The sequence below is a fragment of the Dama dama genome, chromosome 24 (genome assembly GCF_033118175.1).
Source record: "Dama dama isolate Ldn47 chromosome 24, ASM3311817v1, whole genome shotgun sequence".
Classification (NCBI taxonomy): domain Eukaryota; kingdom Metazoa; phylum Chordata; class Mammalia; order Artiodactyla; family Cervidae; genus Dama; species Dama dama.
Window position 1 is genome coordinate 16,519,251 of NC_083704.1, and position 18,829 is coordinate 16,538,079.

Genomic DNA, 18,829 nt, shown 5'->3' on the forward strand with positions numbered 1-18,829 from the left:
TTAATTTCATGGCTGCAGTCACCATCTGCAGTGATTTTGGAGCCCCCCAAAATAAAGTCTGTCACTATTCCCATTGTTTCCTCATCTATTTGCCATAAACTGATGGGACTGGATGCCATGATCTCAGTTTTCTGAATGTTGAGCTTTAAGCCAACTTTTTCACTCTCCTCTTTCATGTTCATCAAGAGGCTCTTTAGTTCTTCTTCACTTTCTGCCATAAGGGTGGTGTCATCTGCATATTTGAGGTTATTGATATTTCTCCTGGCAACCTTGATTCCAGCTTGTGCTTCATCCAGTCCAGCATTTCTCATGATGTACTCTGCATATAAGTTAAATAAGCAGGGTGATAATATACAGCCTTGACATACTCCTTTTCCGATTTGGAACCAGTCTGAGACATGTTCAGTTTTAACTGTTGCTTCTTTACCTGCACACAGATTTCTCAGGAGGCAGGTCAGGTGATCTGGTATTCCCATCTCTTTAAGAATTTCCCACAGTGTATTGTGATCCACACAGTCAAAGGCTTTGGCATAGTCAATAAAGCAGAAGTAGATGTTTTTCTGGAACTCTCTCGCTTTTTCGATAATCCAACAAATGTTGGCAATTTGATCTCTGGTTCCTCTGCCTTTTTGAAATCCAGCTGGAACATCTGGAAGTTTACGGTTTACATACTGTTGAAGCCGGGCTTGGAGAATTTTGAGCATTACTTTGCTAGTGTGTGAGATGAGTGCAATTGTGCAGTCGTTTGAACATTCTTTGGCATTGCCTTTCTTTGGGATTGGAATGGAAACTGACCTTTTCAAGTCCTGTGGCCACTGCTGAGTTTTCCAAATTTGCTGGCATATTGAGTGCAGCACTTTCACAGCATCATCTTTCAGGATTTGAAATAGCTCGACTGGAATTCCATCACCTCCACTAGCTTTGTTTATAGTGATGCTTCCTAAGGCCCACTTGACTTCACATTCCAGGATGTCTGGCTCTAGGTGAGTGATCACACCATCGTGGTTATCTGGGTCATGAAGATCTATTTTGTATAGTTCTTCTGTGTATTCTTGCCACCTTCTCCTAATATCTTCTGCTTCTGTTAGGTCCATACCATTTCTGTCCTTTATTGTGCCCATCTTTGCATGAAATATTCCCTCGTTATCTGTAATTTTCTTGAAGAGATCTCTAGTCTCTGTACCTCTGCAGGAGACACTCAGACACAGTTCTGGCTCAGTCTCTGTGGGGTCTCTGGGTCCTGGTGACATGTATCATATATAATATTTTATATATAATGCATATTACAAATTATGTATTAGAAAAAGAAAAATAGGCTAAAAATCTAAGCGTTCATCTCATGGTACTAGAGAAAAATGTTGCAAATCTAGAGAAAGTAGAAGAAAAGAAAGATAAAAACAAACTGATAAAATTTTAAAATTGGAAAGTGAATGCGTTACAGAAATAAAATCATTAAAGTTAAAAGTGGGTTCTTTAAAAAATTAATAAAATTAATGCTTCCTACAAGGACATATCGAGAAATAAAGAGTAAAAACACAAATTACAAGTAGGGTGGCCTCAGGACCCAGCGCCCAGGGCGCGCCGGGGACCCTGGGCGCTGGGGCGGGTCTCTGGGCTCCTCCGAGGCCCGCGAGGTGGTGCAGGGCTCGCGGCCCGCAGGGAGCGCTGCTGCGCCGTTCCGCCGCCGGCCACTCAGGCCGCCCACCCCGCGGGCGCGCCTCTCCGCAGTCCAGCGCCGCCCGGCCCGGGACCCACTCGCTCCGAGCGCGCACACTGCTCGGCTGGACAGAGAACGCCGGCCGCGCCGGGCCGCCCCCGTGCTCTCCTACGGCGCCCGCTCGGCCCACCGCCCTCAGCCCGGCACCGCGTCCCGCCCGAGCCCGAGCGCAGAGTTCCGGCCCCCAGGAGCCTCTCGGCCGTCGGCGGACCCCTCGGCCCCTCCGCCGGCGCGCTCGGCGCCCTGCTCGCGGGGCTCAGGGGAGGGCGGCGGCCAGCTGGGGATGGGCGGCTCGGCGGCGCAGAGGGGCGCCGGGGGGCTCCGCGCGCTGCTCCTGGCGTTGGTGGCTGCAGGGACCCCCGCGGGTGCCTACAACCTGGACCCGCAGCGCCCAGTGCGCTTCCAAGGTCCCGCCGGGTCCTTCTTCGGCTACGCGGTGCTGGAGCACTTCCACGACAACACGCGCTGGTGAGTGCCCTCCCGGCCCGGACCCCGACCGCAGCCCGGCCCGGCCCGGCCCCGCGGCAGCCCCCAGGCCGCCGCCGCCTTTCCGGCCTCTCCACGCCGCCGCCCCGAGGGGGCGATTTAAATGTCTCCGTTGCGCGCAGTCCGGCCGCCTAGGAAAAGAAGGGACGAGGGAGGCACGGTCTCCGGTCCCGGACGACCCGGTGGGCTCCCCAGGCGGAGGGACCGGGCGCCTCTCCGGGTGGGAGAAGCGCCGGGATTGCCCCTCGGCCTCCCAGGCAGTCTCGGCTTAACTCAGGGTCGCGAAGTAACTTAGTTCCTCTGCCTCCGCGGGGCTCCGGAGGCCGGGCCGGCATCTCGAACGTCCCTCTCCGGGGCGACCGGCAGACTTCTCAGTTTCGAGAACTCTTGGTGACACCCCTACCCCCAACCCGCCGCTCCCCAGGTTTAAGCCTCTCCTGCCGGCTTTTGCTGGAAGCAGTGTAACCGCGAAGTGAGAGGGAGAGTGGGCTCCGTGTGCCTGGGGTGATGCCAACTGGAGTGGTCCTCAGGCTCATCAGGCCATCTGGGGAAGGGAGCCGAGACGGTCGGGAAGGGAGACGATCCAGGACACTCAGTGACAAGGCCAGGAGGGCTGGCTAGTGAGTGATTTCTGGGGTGGCCTGGGTCTCACCGCACGCGGAGGCGGCTGCCCTGTGTAGAGGTCAAGGAGGACAGCTGCCCCCTGAATGTCCCCCTGAGAGCCCCCAGGGGTGGGAGCTCTCCTCATTAGGCCCCAGCTGCAAAGGGGCGCAGAGCTTGAGTGGCCAACCCCAGAGGAGAAGCACCAGGGAGGCTGGTCTCTCCTTGGCCCTTTCCTCCTGGTAAGAGCAAATAAAACAGTCACAGGAGGGGTCAGGCGCTCCTCAAAGAGTTAGGGGATGGATAGTTCCCCAGTGGGGGCCTAGGTGGCAGCTAGTCCAGGACTGGTTTTATTGTGAGCATCCTTAGGCATTGCAGGCTGGAAGAGCAAAGTCAGACCTCCTCTGTGCTCAGCACGTAGTTCTGCCTGGAATTGGACAGAGCCTGATGGAACTGGCAGGGTTAGTAGATTCAAGTCCTGAGCATTCCTGGAAAATTGGGAACTTTGTGACCTGCCAGCCCTTTAACAATCATGATCTCTAGGAGAGCTGCCTCCAGGAGAACCAGCTTCTAAGGTCTTTGTGTAGCTCCTGCCCTGCTCCCTATCTCCCTTCCTACTGTTTACCCCAGTTCCTGAGTTTAAGGCCAACTGTCATTTCTTTTAATTGCCAAATCCCCCCTTGACAGCAAAGCAGGCTGACACCTTTTCTGTGTCCTCCCGTGTACTCAATGTCCCCGTGGACTTTGAATTTGGTAGAGAAGGTGGCCTGGGCCAGAGCAGGTAGAGAACACATCCCAGGATCTGAGGCCAGGCTCACGGACTGTGTGACCTTGGCACAAAGCTTGTGGGGAGTGCTGTCAAAAATAGCACTAGTCAGGGCAGGGGGCTTGAAGCATCACTGATGCCAGAGGACCTTTAACGTACAGAGAGCTGCCAGGACCCTGCCTCCTGGACTTGGACGGGCCACAGGTGGAAGCTGCCCTAGCTCAGAGCAAGTAGGGGGAGTCAAGACCTGGAAAAAGAGTTCAGTCTGCTTTTTTTTAAAAGTCTTTTGGCCAAGCCACACTGCATGTAGGATCTTTAGGTCCCCAGCCAGGGATCAAACCTGGGCCCCCTGCAGTGGAAGCACAGAGACTTAACTACTGGACCACTAGGGATGTTCCCAGCCTGCTTTGTTTTTAAAAAAGGGGATGAGGAAAGCCTGTGTGGTGTGAATAAATTTGGCAAGTGCAGGAAAAGACCCAGGGTATGTGGCAGAGAGGGGGTGAGGATGGAGGGTCATGCTGATTAGTGGCTTTGGTGTCAGTGGAGATGTGGGGCAGATATTTCAGGGATTCATAGGAACCCCTCATCACAGCCAGGCTGCTGGTCTCAAAAGCTTTCTCTCTGCTTCTTATACTGAGTGGGCTGCTCCTTTTTTCTTATTCTTTTTTTTTATATTGTTATTGAGATATAATTCACACATAACATTAATTCCAGGGGTACAGCATAATGACTTGATAAACATATATATTATGAAATGGTCACCACAATAAGTTCATCCTAACATCTGTCATCAGACACAGTTACAACTTGGTGTGCCGTGAGAACTTTGAAGACTTACTCTCTTAGCAACTTTTAAATATGCAATACAATATTGTTAACTATAGTCACTGTGCCGCACATTAATTACATCTCCATGACTTATTTTTATTAAATTCTCTTGGAGTATAGTTGCTTTGCAGTGTTGAGTTACTTTCCACTGTACACAAGGTGAATCAGTTATATATGTACACATATCCCCTCTTTCTTGTATTTCCTTCCCATTTCTGTCACCAGAGTATTATGTAGCATTCCCTATGCTGTACCGTAGGTTCTCATTAATTTCCTATTTTACACATAGTAGTGTATATGTATATCAATCCCAGTCTCCCAACAGCCTGCTCTTTTTTTCTGACTTCTTGTCCCTGTAATTTTTCAAGTACCAACTAATCCCTCCTGTGATCTATTTAAAGCAACTTTTCTTTTGCCTCCCCCACTCCACACTGCCTTCATTTTGTATTAGTTCTTGCTTATCTCCTTGGCTTGTGTCCTTCTGCTGTTTCTTCCAAGCATCTTGGGCTTCCGTCATAGCTTAGTCAGTAAAGAATCTGCCTTCAATGCAGGAGACCTGAGTTTGATTCCTGGGTTAGGAAGATCCTCTGGAGGAGGGAATGGCAACCCACTCCGGTATTCTTGCCTGGAGAATCCCGTGGACAGAGGAGCCTGGCAGGCTACAGTCCATGGGCTTGCAAGAGTCAGACACGACTGAGTGACTCAGCCACCGCCAAGCATCTTTCTCCCTGTTCTTGTCTCCCTTCTCCTGCTTCTTGGTCTTAGACCTTGAACATTATTCTCTGCTGACTCTGCTGCCCAATCTTCGAAGGAAGAGACTTCCAACATCTCCTGTTTTCTCCTCTCTTTTCCTTCCATCTTTACACGCTTGACTTACTGCGATACTCATGAAACTTCCACTAAAGGCCTCTCACTTGCATAGGCCCTGTGCTTAATTCTATACTCATAATTTTGTATTCATTTTCTTAAAGGTAGTTGCCCTATATTTGTAGGATTCAGGCCCTGTGGAATCTGGAACTGTTAATTGGTCTCTGCCTTAACTTTCAGCTCTGGGGTTTGTTGATTGACTTAGTGACTGATGGTTGGTGTCTACCTACCAGGCAGTCCTTAGGTCCTGGATCTTTTAGCTTTGCTTGAGGGACAGGCAAGTTGTTTCCAATGATTCACGATTACAAACAGCAACAGGGTAAACATCCTTCTAACAGAAGCCTTGCGGACATCCTTAATTATTTCCTTTGCATAAGTTCCTGGGCTTAGAATCACTCGGTCAGAGAGAGAGGGAGGCTTTCAGGCGTTTTCTCTGAGTTTCTATAGTGCCAATGAAGCGGAAATGTGAACTTTAGGGCGATGTATTAACTGTGGAGTAACGTACCAAAAGGCTGCTCCAGTCCAGTGGGAGAGCAGAGCCTCCTACATGAAGGAGATTTTAAAAAAAGATGACAGAGAGTCGGGTTGGGTGTGGGAGCTAAGTGATAGACTTGACGAGGAAGAGTCATGGACTGAAACTCTGAATGGAAAAGAAGGCAGTGTTCACTAAACCTTAACGTCTTCTGTCTTTCTTCTTGAGCAGAGATTATTCTTTAGCTTCTTCATTCAATCTTTCATGGTTTAATAGTTTTGCTTCATGCTAATCAAGCACCTTTTTACAGGTGGGAGGATTTGTCTTGTGTAAGGTAAGGAGGGAGGGGAGTGCTGCGTGGCGGGGAGAGCACCCCCCACTGCAGTCAGTGGGGGCTCTGCAGGGGCCAGAGAGGAGGGGTCCCCGGACTAAGTGCCCCCCAGGTTCACATCCCAGAGCCCCCGAATGTGCTCTGTCAGCAGAACTAGTGCATCTTCTCTAATCCCATAGCTGAGCACCCCGAGCATTTCTTTTTTAAACCAGAGTTGTCGCTGACCGGAGGTCCTAGCTCTGCGTGTGTGGGGTGGGGGGGCTCGTCTTCTGAGCCCCAGACCTGCATCCTGCACCTGCGGTCATGCTGCTTTGAGAACCCAGCACGACCCCGGCTCTCTCCAAGGGTGTGGCTCGAGTAGCCTCTGCCGTCATGCTCTGGGCAGTGAGCGTTATCCCCGTGGCCAGGTGGACCACAGTACCCCAGGGAGTGTGATAGATGTCACTGGTATCAGTTTGGATGCAAACGTGCAAGGGACTCGGTTTCTATTTTTTCCCAGTGATCCCCGTCTGCCTACCCTGAGCCAGCATCCTCTCCCAAACCTGCCACCCCCCGGCTCTTCTCGCCCCCTTTGAACAACAAGCAAGAGGTACCAGGGAACACGGACAAAGCAGATTTCTGTCCCCTTCCTGTAGACACGGATGGTCCCTCAGCTGCGGGGCAGACAACTGTAACACCCTGGAGATAAATACATGCAGCCCGGCTGGCGTCCAGGCCCCGGAATGGGGTTCTTTCACACCCTCCCCTCCCCTCCTTCCTCTCGGCCCCAGACGCCCCGGAGTCTGAGGCGGTTGGGTGCCCTGGCTTCCTTTCTGGAGACGTGCTTCCTGCCCCATCTCCCGGGACACATCAAGACAGCCGGCCGTGCTCTGGCCCAGAGCAAGTGCTCGGAAATGGAAGAGGCGCCGGCCTTGCGCTTTGTTAGGGTTGTCTGAGCATCTCTCAGTGAGGAACAGGAGGCGATTCAGAGCCGAGGGGAACATGGCATCCTCTCATTTGCATGAAGCTTGACAATTAAGAGAACAAGCTAGCTGGTTCCACGCCAGTGCAGTGGCCACGGGCCAGGTGTATTGCCATTCAAATTAATTACTACCAGGGATTTCCCAGGTGGTCCAATTAAGACTGTGCTTTCACTGCTGAGGGCATGGGTTTGATCCCTGGTTGGGGAGCTAAGATCCTGCATCCCATGCCGTGTAGCAAAAAAAAGAAAAAAAGGTGCAACCAAATAAAATGAAGAATTCAGCTCTGCAGTCACACCACCACATTTTAACTTGTCAATAGCCACATGTGCCTTGTGGATGCTGTTTTCAGCAGCACACAGGACATTTTCACCATTGCAGAGAGTTCCAGTGCTTGATTGGACACTGCCCAAGTGCAATCACTTGTGTCTTTTTTTTTTTAAGTTTTTACTGAATTTGTTACAATATCGCTTCTGTTTTGCATTTTGATTTTTTGGCCACGAGGCATGTGGTATCTTAGTTCCTTGACCAGGGATCGAACTGGCACCCCCTGCATTGGAAGGTGAAGTCTTAACCACCAGACTGCCAGGGAAGTCCCTGACTTGTGTCTTAAACAGCTCGATAGAGATCCAAAGGTGATGTAACAACAACAACATAAAAGTCAGCCCCTGCATATCTGAGTATTAAAACTGAAATGAGGGAGCTTAAATTTAATTAAAACTTAATAGCTGGCAGCCTCCTTTCATCCATTAAACATTGGACTGCCTGCTCTAGGCTGAGGGCTGGGGATTCAAGAATGAAAAATGCACTCAGCCTGATGGGTGAGAAGACTGTGGGCTTCTCGCCTTGTACGTCAGGCAGAAATAAGATGTGGGCTCCGATGTGGGAGGGCAGGTCCTCAGGCAGGCATGGGGAGTTCTGATGGGCAGAAAAGAGCCCCATGAAGATAGAATCTTCGGAAGGGGGATGCTGGGACCATGGGCCCTGTTCCCCGCCCCCGCCTGGCTTTGTGCAGAGGCACCCAGAAATGCTGGTGGCAGCCAGGCCTTCTCATAATCTCTGTGGCGAGGTCTCTGTGCTGTCCATGCTCGGTGCTCAGGCCGGGCTGTAACCCCACTTCCCCATCTGGGTTTTCTGGACGTAGCTTTTCCAGACCTTGTTCCAGGTTCTTACTAGCTCTGCAGTGCCTGCTGTTTCGAAGTGCTCAAGAAGAGATGACATGTGTATGAGGCCCCAGTTCTAAAGGGCCCCGGACAGCATCCCTTGAGGGTTTCCATGACATTTCCCTGAAGATCTCAAGAAGCTGGCGAGGGTGCTGTTTCCCGAGCTAGTGCTGAACGCTGGCTGGGGCAGAGGCAGCTGTCACACTCTGGAGAGAACCTTCCAGGGCAAGAAGACAGATTCTCTCCAGCCAGTCTCTAACAGCCCAGAGTGTGAGAGTGTGAAGGGCCGGGCCTCGGCCAGCTCTGAGTCCCCAGCGAGCTGCTGCCGGTCAGGAAACAGTCCCCTTCTGATAACTCCCATTGTGATTTGTCTGCGGAGGATGATGTTGTCACATTTATTAAAAGCAGCCATGGTGTTCTCAGAAACCACTTGCTTTCGAGGGAGTAGCATGTAACTTTAAGAAACCAAAACAAATGACCCCATCAGATAGGATTTGCTGGGCATCTGCAAGAGGCCCGATCTTTCACAAGTGTAACAGTCTCTAGGGGGATCTTTGGGACCACGTGGTGACTGGTGTCCAGTTTGCCAGATGGAGAAGGAAGGCTCACGGAGTTAATGCCTTGACCAGGGTCCATTCCAGCCTTTGGTAATCTGTGTGCATGGGGGCCCTTGGCCAATTTGTGTCCTCTGGGAAGCAGATGCTACGACAGAGATAGGAGTTGAAAAGAGTTACGGGGACGGGGAGTAAGGCGGATGAAAGAACAGGGGAGAGGAAACAGGATGGGCAGGGGAAGCCTCAGACGGTGATGCGGGCCTGATAAAAGTCTCAGCCAACTTAGAGGGAAGCTGCTGTGTAGAATAGGGAACTCAGCCTGGTGCTCTGTGATGACCTAGATGGGTGCGATGAGGGGGTGGGAGGAAGGGTCAAGAGGAAGAAGATATAAGTATACTTAACGGCTGATTCACGTTGCTGTAGAGCAGAAACTAACACAATATTGTAAAGTAACTGTCCTCTAACTTAAAAAATGCCCTTTGATAAGCCATAATGGAAAAAAATATTAAAAAAAAGAATGTATATATATATATATATATATATATATATATATAGATGTACAACTGAATCACTTTGCTGTATAAAAGAAATTAACAACATTGTTAAATCAACTATACTTCAATAAACATCAATACGAAAAAGTCTCAGCGACCTCAACAGGGGCACCCCCAATCTGCAGCACCCCATATGATCATAGTCAGTCCCCATGGTTGCCTAGGGAAGGCCTGGCCTCAGCCTGATTGCCTGGAAGGGGCGGCAGCTGGAGGCTGTCAGCTAACTGTCCCCTTGCAGCCGGATGGCATGAGGGGTTGGATGCCTCAGTGGTGGACACGGAGCCCATCGTGTGTGAAGGGCCGTGTGAGGTGTGTCCCTCGGCCTGCGGCGTGGCTGGGACAATCTGTGCTCCTGCTCATCCCGCCGTATCAGCCCGGGCAGTGCTGGGAATCTCGGCTGTTAGAATCAGCCCCGAAGCAGACTCGCAGGGTGCCTCTTCCTGACCTCGGGGAAGTCACAGGTGAGGGGCAAAGGAGGAAGAGAGCTCACCCCTTACCCTGAGCCGCTGACCAGAGCTTCAACCCTGGTATCTTGTGACCCACAAAGCCTTAAGCCATGTGGGTTTGGTGACCAACCAAAGCAGAGTAAAGTGTTTGATCATTCCCTTTTTTTTGCTAGAGGGAGTCTTAGGAAGTGAAAGCAAATCCGAGATTGGTGAGACTCCAGTCTTTGAAACCACAAGGTCACTTGGTCCCCAGTTTCTGCTTTTCTGGGACTCTTGTTGTGAGTTTAAATTTGTAGCAGCAGCAGCCACAGTACTGCTGATCGCTTAGCCCATGTTGAGTACCGTTCCACGTGCTTCATGTGTATTAACTCACATAACGTTCCCTACAGTTGCTTCAGCTAGTCGTCATTGTAGCCTCATTCACAAGGGGGAAACTGAGGCACGGAGGGACAGAGTAGTTGAACTGAGGCCTGCACCTTTGCCTCTCAAGAACACAAGAGTTAAGAGTTTAGGGCCTCAAGGCACCCAGACATCTGTGTTGTGAGACTCTGTCCTGCTTTCCTGAGAAGGTTCTGGAAGCTTCCCAGTGACACCCTTTGCAGATGCTTATTCAGGACCCACTGGCTACCTGTGTGGAGATGCTCAATCCCTTTTGCTTTCCAGAGATGCTCAATGCCTCAGGAAAGAGGGGCCAGTGATTCTGCCAGGGATGTTTGTAGGGTCTGCTCTCACCCTAGGTCACTGTAAGACAGATATGTCCTAGGAAATATGGAGTGTTCTGGAATATTCCCTGTATCCATCCTAACCTCTCTGGGTTTCCCTCCCTCCATCTGCTCCATTGAGTGCTCCTGGCTCCCACGGCTTACTGAAAAATTTTCCTTTGGAGAGTAGATGGGGAAGGGTGCCACCTCAGCTGGTGTTCAGGATTCACCCCTGCGTGTGTAACATTGTTAAAGAAACCCCCTCAGACTCAGAATTTCTGTATAAATGGCCAGCAGTTTGAGAGCAAAGATGATTTAGGTCTGCCCCCCACCCCCTGCAAAGCTCAGCATCAAAAAGGCATGGAATGAATTTCTTCCATCTCAGTACATCCGTTGGTGTGTTGAAGCTCTCCCAGCCCTTCTGGACTGTCTGGCCTGGAAATGCTGCAACACGCACAGACCCCAGAGCAAAGTTGGCTGTGTGCAGGCCGCCCCGAGGGCAGCAGTGCACAGGTCCTCGCATCCCTTCTCCACCAGCGCGGGGCCTGGAGTGGACGTTCTACACTCAGGGGAGTGGGGTCCTTCCTGACTCTGCCTTCCTATGGCCCCTGGTTCCCTAGGAACAACCAAATCCGCGGTCTGGGCCTTAGCAGGGGGGCTGCCGAGATGTACAGTGGCCCTGCCGGCCTGACCTCGCCCCCATTTAGAAGCTGTGTGTTCTTAGCAAGTTACATCAGGTGTTTGAGCCTCAGTGTCTCCTCTGTGAAAGAAGAACAAGGAGAGTTTGTGCTGCAGACATTGTGGGGGGAATTAAATGCGATTATGTCTGCAAAGCCTGAAGCATGACATGCACCATGCACCTGGATAAATCTGAGTAGCTGTTTCTTACTGTTTCTTTGATCCAACATTACAAGCTAATGGTCTTCATCCTGACTTCAGATGCTAAAATTTTGCTTTCAGAGCATTTGTTGATTCATTCATTTATCAAAATTTGAGTGTCAGCACTCCATACAGAAATAAATGAGACACTGTTTATTATGTGTCATCTCTAAAATTTTGCTCATGCTCGGCATCAATCTGCATTTTTGTTTATTTATTCATATGTCTGTTTCCAAAGATCTGAGTTGGCTACTTTAATAGGAGACTTGTGAGATTGTAAAGCCTGGAGTTTTTAAAAGTCTTTTTAAAAATCCAAGTGTAATTGGTTTACAATATTATATGTTTCAGTGTACAACATAGTGATTCAATGTTTTTATAGATTATACTTCTTATAAAGTAATTATGAAATATTGACTATATTCCCTGTGCTGTTCAATATATGCTTATAGCTTATTTATTTTATATACAGTAATTTGTACCTCTTTAGGGCTTCCCTAGTAGCTCAGGCAGTAAAGAATCTGCCTGCAATGCAGAGACCTGGGTTCAATCCCTAGGTCAGGAAGATCCCCTAGAGAAGGGAATGGCTATCAACTCCAGTATTCTTTCCTGGAGAAAGGAGCCTGGTGGGCTGCAGTCCACGGGGTTGCCAGAGTCAGACACGACTGAACGAGCAATACACACACACAATCCCCTACCACTTTCTCGCTCCTCCCCACTTCCCTCTCCCCTGGGGTAACCACTAGTTCTCTACATCTGAGTCTATTTCTGTTGTGTTATATTCATTTGTTTGTTTTATGTTTTAGGTTCCACACATGAGTGATAGCATATAGCACAAGTCTTTTTCCGACTTACTTCACTGAGCATAACACCATCCAAGTCCATCCATGTTGTTGAAATTTTGCCATTTGCTTTCTTTCCTGTGGCTGAGTAATATTACATTGTACATGCACCACCTCTTCATCCATTCATCTGTCTATGGACACTTAGGTTGCTTCCGTGTCTTGGCTATTGTAAATAATACTGCTGTGAATATTGGGATGCATGTATCTTTTGGAGTTAGTGTTTTTGTTTTCTAGGAGTAGAGTTGTGGATCATATGGTGGTTCTAGTTTGAGGTTTTTAAGGGACTTCCATGGTGGCTGCACCAGTTTACGTTCCCACCAACAGCGTAGGAGGGCTCCCTTTTCTCCACATGTGTTATCTGCGGTCTTTTTGATGATGGCCGTTCTGACAACTGTACGATAAAGCCTGTCATTTTGTCTGGCTCTTCTCTCAGAGAGCAGATCGGAAGCCATTCCTATTCTGGGGAGCCCTGTCCTTCATGCCAGCATCCAGATAAGTCTGGGAGGTAGATTCACACTTCTAAGGAGCTGGTGAGGATTTTAGCCAAAAAAAAAAGTAAATGTAAAAATATTGACCTGTTTTTCTAAGAGAAGAAAAATTTTCACAAGAAGCCAACAGGAGGACGTCAAAAGGCAGGTCTCTGGAGTTCTGCAGCTCGCTCTGCCTCTCAGATTTTAACGTCTGCCTGATGCTCTCAGGTGGGGAAGGAAAACCTCAACTCTTTGCCGTGTTTCCTTCTCTGGGTGATCTACCAGGGCCTGAGCCCCTGGGCCGGGCAGCAGCCTCTGAGGACCCTTTATTCCCATCCAGGGCGGCCAGGGGGTTTAATGACTCTGCGAGGCAGGCCCCTCCCTGTGACTCTGTTCTTTCCCAGTTGGTCATGGAATTCCACCGGTTTCCTTCTCAGGGAGTGCAGGATTTGGCGTGGTCAGGTGGCTTTCCTGGCTCCAGCTCATCCATTGCTCAAGTCCTGGCTGTGTTTGGCCTAGGAAAGGATGTGGAGTGATTCCTGGGGTTTCCCTGAGGTGCGGTGGACACGCAGTGATTGAATTCCACTCCTGTAACTAAAACATGGGTCCCCAGGGAAGTTTTGGTTTGGGGATCAGATGCCTGAAAGCAAACCTAATGGGTTTAAGGTTTTTAATCCCCACTTGCCGTCCTTGATCTGGCTGTAATTTCGCCCTGCGGAATCACTGCCGCGGTATTTGTGGAGAGGGAGGGAGCCTTGGGGACGATGTCAGCTCCAAGCCTTCCCCAGGAGGCAGCTGTGGTTCACCCCTTTCCTGCCACCTGTGTCCCTGGGGAATTGACCCATGGTTTGCTCTCCGAGGGTGAGGGGTAGGTTCAGAGCTGGATGGGTGGCCAGATGGGAGCCCTGGTGACCAGCTTCCCCCCACACTGGTCAACCAAGGAAGTGGCTGTGTTGGAAAAATGGAGTGCACTTAAACTGCCACATAGGAGGGAGTTCAGAGGGACTGGAAGGAGCATGCCCCTAGACATGGACCCCTGGGTTCAAAGCCCAGCCCTGCCACTTACGAGCAGTGTGCCCGTCATCTCAGCAAAACACACGAGATGCTGCCTGGCAGGATTGCCTCGGACAGGAGATCAGACAATCCACGAGCATGGCTGGGGCCGGCAGATGAACAGATGGGTCCACATATCCAGATAGGTGCGTGAACTGCTCATTTAGAGAGGCAGCACCTTATTGTAGTTTTGATTTGCATTTCTCTAGTCATTACCGATGTTGAGCATCTCCTCATGTGCCTATTGGCTCTCTGTACGTCGTCTTTGGAGAAATGTCTGTTTAGGTCTTCTGCCCGTTTTTTGTTGGGATTGCTCGTTTTTTGTTGTTGTTGAGTTGTATAAGCTGTTTGTGTATTTAGGAAATTAATCCCTTGTCAGTCGCATTGTTTGCAAATATCTTCTCCCATTCTGTAGGTTGTTTTTCCATTTTGTTTAGGTTTCCTTGTTGCAAAAGCTTGTAAGTTTGATTAGGTCCCATTTGTTTATTTTTGCTTTTGTTTCTAATGCCTTGGGAGACTGACCTAAGAATACATTGGTACAGTTTATACCAGAGAATGTTTTGCTTTTATTCTCCCCTAAACATCAAGGTCCTATTGTATAGCACAGGGAACTGTATAATCAATATCCTGTGACAAACCATAATGGAAAAGAATATGAAAAAGATTATATATGAATAGCTGAGTCTCTTTGCTGTAGAGCAGAAATTAACAAAACGTTTTAAATCAACTATAAATAATGGCTTCTCCGGTGGGTCAGCTGGTAAAGAACTTGCCTGCCTGTGCAGGAGACACAGGATGAGGGTTTGATCCCTGGGTGGGGAAGATCCCCTGGAGAAGGAAATGGCAACCCACTCCACTATTCTGGCCTGGAGAATCCAGGGCTACAGATTGTGGGGGTTACAGTCCATGGGGCTACAGTCCATGGAAGTTGCAAAGAGTCGGACACGACTGAGCACACATTACTTCAATAAAATTTCAGAGCGGCAGGGCGGGGCGGGGCGAGGGAGTGGGGCTGGCTAACCTCTGGGCAGCACTTTTGCGCCAGCAAAGTGGATGTTCTAGGAAAGCAGGAAGGCGATTGAAGTTCAGCCTCATGGGGAGGAGAAAGGCCTCCTCTCATCCTTTGGGGATGGAGCCTCCAATCCAGATTCTAAGCTCAGGGCCACCTGCAGAGCATCAGGTGCCTTTTCCAGACAAGGTCATCACATGTGTGAGCGGCTGGCACCTGTCGGCTACCTTCTCCTCCTTTCTGGCTGATGTGGGGAGGGCAGAGTGGGCGAGTGGCCACTGCACCCGACTGCCAGGGTGCGTGCTGCACTTGGCATCTCTGTGCTCAGGTGAGTGCCATGACCTTGTGTGGCCACCTGCTTCTCTCTCTGTAAAGGAGGAATAATATCAGTGCCTCCTGCAGGCTTGTGGTGAAGACGAAATGCAGTTCAGCCCAGAGGGAGCCTAGCCCAACACCTGCACACTCCCCATGCCCATCACAGGCTGGTGGTCCTTGTAATTAGGAACCCGAGGTCTGAGTTAAGGAGGAGACTCTGAAAAGTGTCTGGGAAGTTTCTCTGCATCTTTAACTGGGAGTGGGATAGAGGAGAGCTTGATTCTCAGGGGTTGTCCGTTCATACTGGCCCCAGATGAAAGTGATTGTAATTATTGTAGGTGGTTCTAGAACCCTTCTTAGAAGTCACTAGGAGAGTTTGTAAAAAATGCATGTTCTTTTTAAAAAAAGATTTATTTTTGTATATTTGTCTGGCTGCGCCAGGTCTTAGTTGTTAGGTGCAGGATCTTCGATGTTTGTGGCAGCATGAGGGATCTTTAGTTGTGGCATTTGAACTCTCAGTTGCGACATGTGGGATCTGGTTCCCTGACCAGGGATCAAATCTTGCCGTCTTGCACTGTGACCTCGGAGTCTTAGCCACTGGACCCCCAGGGAAGACCCAGAAAACACGTTCTGGTTTAGTGGAAAGGGGATGGAGCCTGAGATTCTGCCTTCCCCTTATTCTCCCAGTTGTTTTCCATGCTGCTGCTCTGAGGACCACAACTTGAAGTAACAAGCAAAGGTCTGAAGCAGCCACATGATTTTTCATGGAGAGCCTGTTGGTGGGGACGCTCGGCTCCTTGAGATAGTAACTGTACAGAAGAAAGAAGCATCTTATTGTCTTAACAAGAGTGCCAGGAAAGATTTTTGGTGGGGGGTGGGGGGGGCATTTAAAATGGGCCGTATGCCTATGTAACTCAGAATGAGAGAAAAAGCCAATGTCATCTTTTCAGTGGCATGCACTGAACTCTGTCCTCTCTCTCAGGATCAGCCTGGCTGATAGCCAGCTGAATTAACTTCAGAAGAGGCAAGCTCATTAGCCGGCCTGTGGAGCAGCCTCACTGGCCGCAGCCTAGGTAAAGAGCAGCGCCAGGCTGTGGAGGAAGCCACGATGTTCTGTAAACACAGAGATACAGGCTTGTCCTCCCTCGAGCCCCCCTGTGAATGTCAGGCACACATGTGCACATATGCCCCCTTATCTCTTGTTTCATTTCCTGTTACACAGGATTTGGGGGGAAACTCCTCCTCCAAGCAGCTGATTAAGAGTTTGAACCAAACGGTGGTTATCGGGTGCTTCATCAGCCGTTGTTGTTGGAACCATCGAGTACCTTGGGCTTCGAAGGAAAGTATGATTCAGCAGGTCCTTTTTCCAACATTTTTTTCTTCTTTTCTATTTTTGGGCTGTGCCACACGGCATGTGAGATCCCAGTATGCTGACCAGGGGTCAAACCTGTGCCCCCTGCAGTGGACGTGTGGTGACCCAACCCCTGGATCACCAGGGAAATCCCCCTTCTCCAACTTTAGATTTTGAAATAAATTTTTGCTTATCTGTCTCAGCTCTCGGCTGGGAGAACCCATCCTGGGATTTAAGCTTTCCAGGTTGGATACCCAATAGAGGAAATAGACCACTGTTTCTTTCTTTTTTATTTTAAATGTAGGTCTGTTTTTTGGCTGTGCCATATGGAATGTGGGATCTTAGTTCCCTGACCAGGGATTGAACCTGTGACCCCTGTATTGGGAATGCTGAGTCTTAACCACTAGACCACCAGGAAAGTCCCCTGCCATTGTTTCTTGCAGCCATTTCCCTTCCTTCCTCTTTGCATGATGAATTCTCCCCCTTACTTAGTTCTTACGATTTATTATTATTATTTTTTTAGCAGCATCTATTGCAGTTGGCATTTATTCATTGTGCTGATATAAATTTGGAGTTGGTGGGAATTTCTGGACCCAGCCCTGTCCCATGGAACTTTTGCAGTGAAGGAGGAATTTGATGTTCCCCAGCTCCTGCGGTCTGCCTTGTGGAAAGGTGGTGGGTGTTTCAGCGTAGAGATGGCAAACTACTAATTCCTCTCCCCTGTGCAAATGCAAGCAGCATCAGAGAGAGCCACCCTTGGCCCGCTCCAGTGCCTCCAAAGATCAGCCCCCAAAGCCAGGGGAGACATTGACCCCTTGATGTGGCTTTCTTCTCACTGGAGTTTCCTTCGGAGGGTCATCCTGCATTTGAGTGAGAGCAGCCATGGATTGACCCAGCTGCCCTCGTGTGGGTGATGGAGGCAGTGTGGCGTGCTCGGGAAAGTGCTTGCTAAGATTTCCAGAGGCGGTGGGTTCCAGCCCCGCTTCTGCTTGGGATTCTGCAGCTGTGGCCTGGCCTGGAGATCCTGAGGCTGGGAGTTGCCTGGTGAGCGCTGGGTGCGGGGGTGGGGGTGGGGGGCACAGGTCCTGGGGTGTTACTGAGCAGCAGCAGGCAGCTTTTAGGAAGCCCCACTGTTGGGGGCCTGGTTCCTCTCACACCCAGTGTGGTGTGATTTGATTCTTCACACGATCAGATACACAGACTCTCTAAGACTGAGCTGGAAAGAAAGGCTCCAGTAAGGAGACCCTTCCTGTTCCCTGGGGGTTGAAGGATTGAGCACAGGGACCCACGTGCCTCCTTATGAACCTGACACCATATCTCTGAGCAGATGAGGGTGGTGTCCCGTGTGGGCTCTGCCAGCCTTTGCCGAATGACTGTCTGAGGGTCTCAGTCCTCCGTGGTCTGATCTGAGGATCTGCACCCCTTTGCTCAGCTGGAGTGGCAGAGGGAAGCAGCGTCATTCTGAGACCAGAGCTGGGGTGAACATTTGAGATCCCAAGATGAGGGTGGCTTTCAGAAACAGGTGAGAGGAGCCTGCTTCAGCTTTCTGCTGCCCCAGGGAGGCTGCATAAGATCCCTCTAACCTGTGCTATTAGTCACCTTTTCCAGAGATGCATGATGGAGAATGCATTCCGTTCCCAGGCCAGTGGGACATGAGCTTTTTCGTAACATGCCTGATACTCTTGGGAGGGGAATTGCATCTCCTTTCTGGGCTGTGTGAGATATGGGGCGACTCACAGAATCAGATATAGGCTCTCGATCCGCTGAGCAAGTGGCTTGGCACTGTCTGCTCTTTAAGCATGAGCATGGATTCTGTTTAAAGTTTCATTGTTCAGGTCCTTGTAGCTCAGCGCCAGCCGTGCCTGACCAAGGGTACCTGGTATTCTCTGCTCTTCCGTTGACTGCTTTCCAGAAATTAGGCACAAAACTCTAGGTCAGAAATGTTTTTGTAACATGTTCTGTACCCAAATGTGTCTCTCCATCATCTTGGCACGTCTTGCTGTTCTCCGGGGAGTAGGGTCCTGCTGGGGACAATGGTTCATCTCCAGGGCAGTCTTGCCTTGTGGCTCAGTGGTAAAGAACCCCCCTGCCAATGTAGGAGATGCAGGTTCAATCCCTGGGTTGGGAAGATCCCCCAGAGGAGGAAATGGCAACCCACTCCAGTATTCTTGCCTGGAAAAACCCACAGGCTAGGAGGAGCCTGGTGGGCTACAGTCTGTGTGGTTGCAAACAGGTGGACATGACTTAGCAACTCGGCAGCAGCAACATCCTCAGGGCAGTTTTTTGGTTCAAGACGAAGGATGTACAGCCATGTCTTGCCCTGTTGTAGGCAAACTCATCTAGCTCTGGTGTGCCTTGGGCTAGAGGTTGTAGTTTATAATTTCACACTGTTGCTCCTTCTTTCCTGTCACCCTAAATGTACACATCGTGGGGGGAGGGGCAAGAGTGGAACACAGTAGAAATGGC

At 50.1% G+C, this 18,829-nt stretch overlaps 1 protein-coding gene across 1 annotated transcript in view; it reads left to right on the plus strand.

The window, feature by feature from the left end:
* Positions 1 to 1,975: 1,975 nt before the first annotated feature.
* ITGA9 (integrin subunit alpha 9) overlaps positions 1,976 to 18,829 on the plus strand; it is a 362,863-nt gene continuing 346,009 nt past the window's right edge. Inside the window, exon 1 of the mRNA XM_061127757.1 lies at positions 1,976 to 2,185. Coding sequence (XP_060983740.1) covers positions 2,001 to 2,185 — 185 coding nt within the window. The 5' untranslated portion in view covers positions 1,976 to 2,000. The remainder of the gene's footprint in view (positions 2,186 to 18,829) is intronic.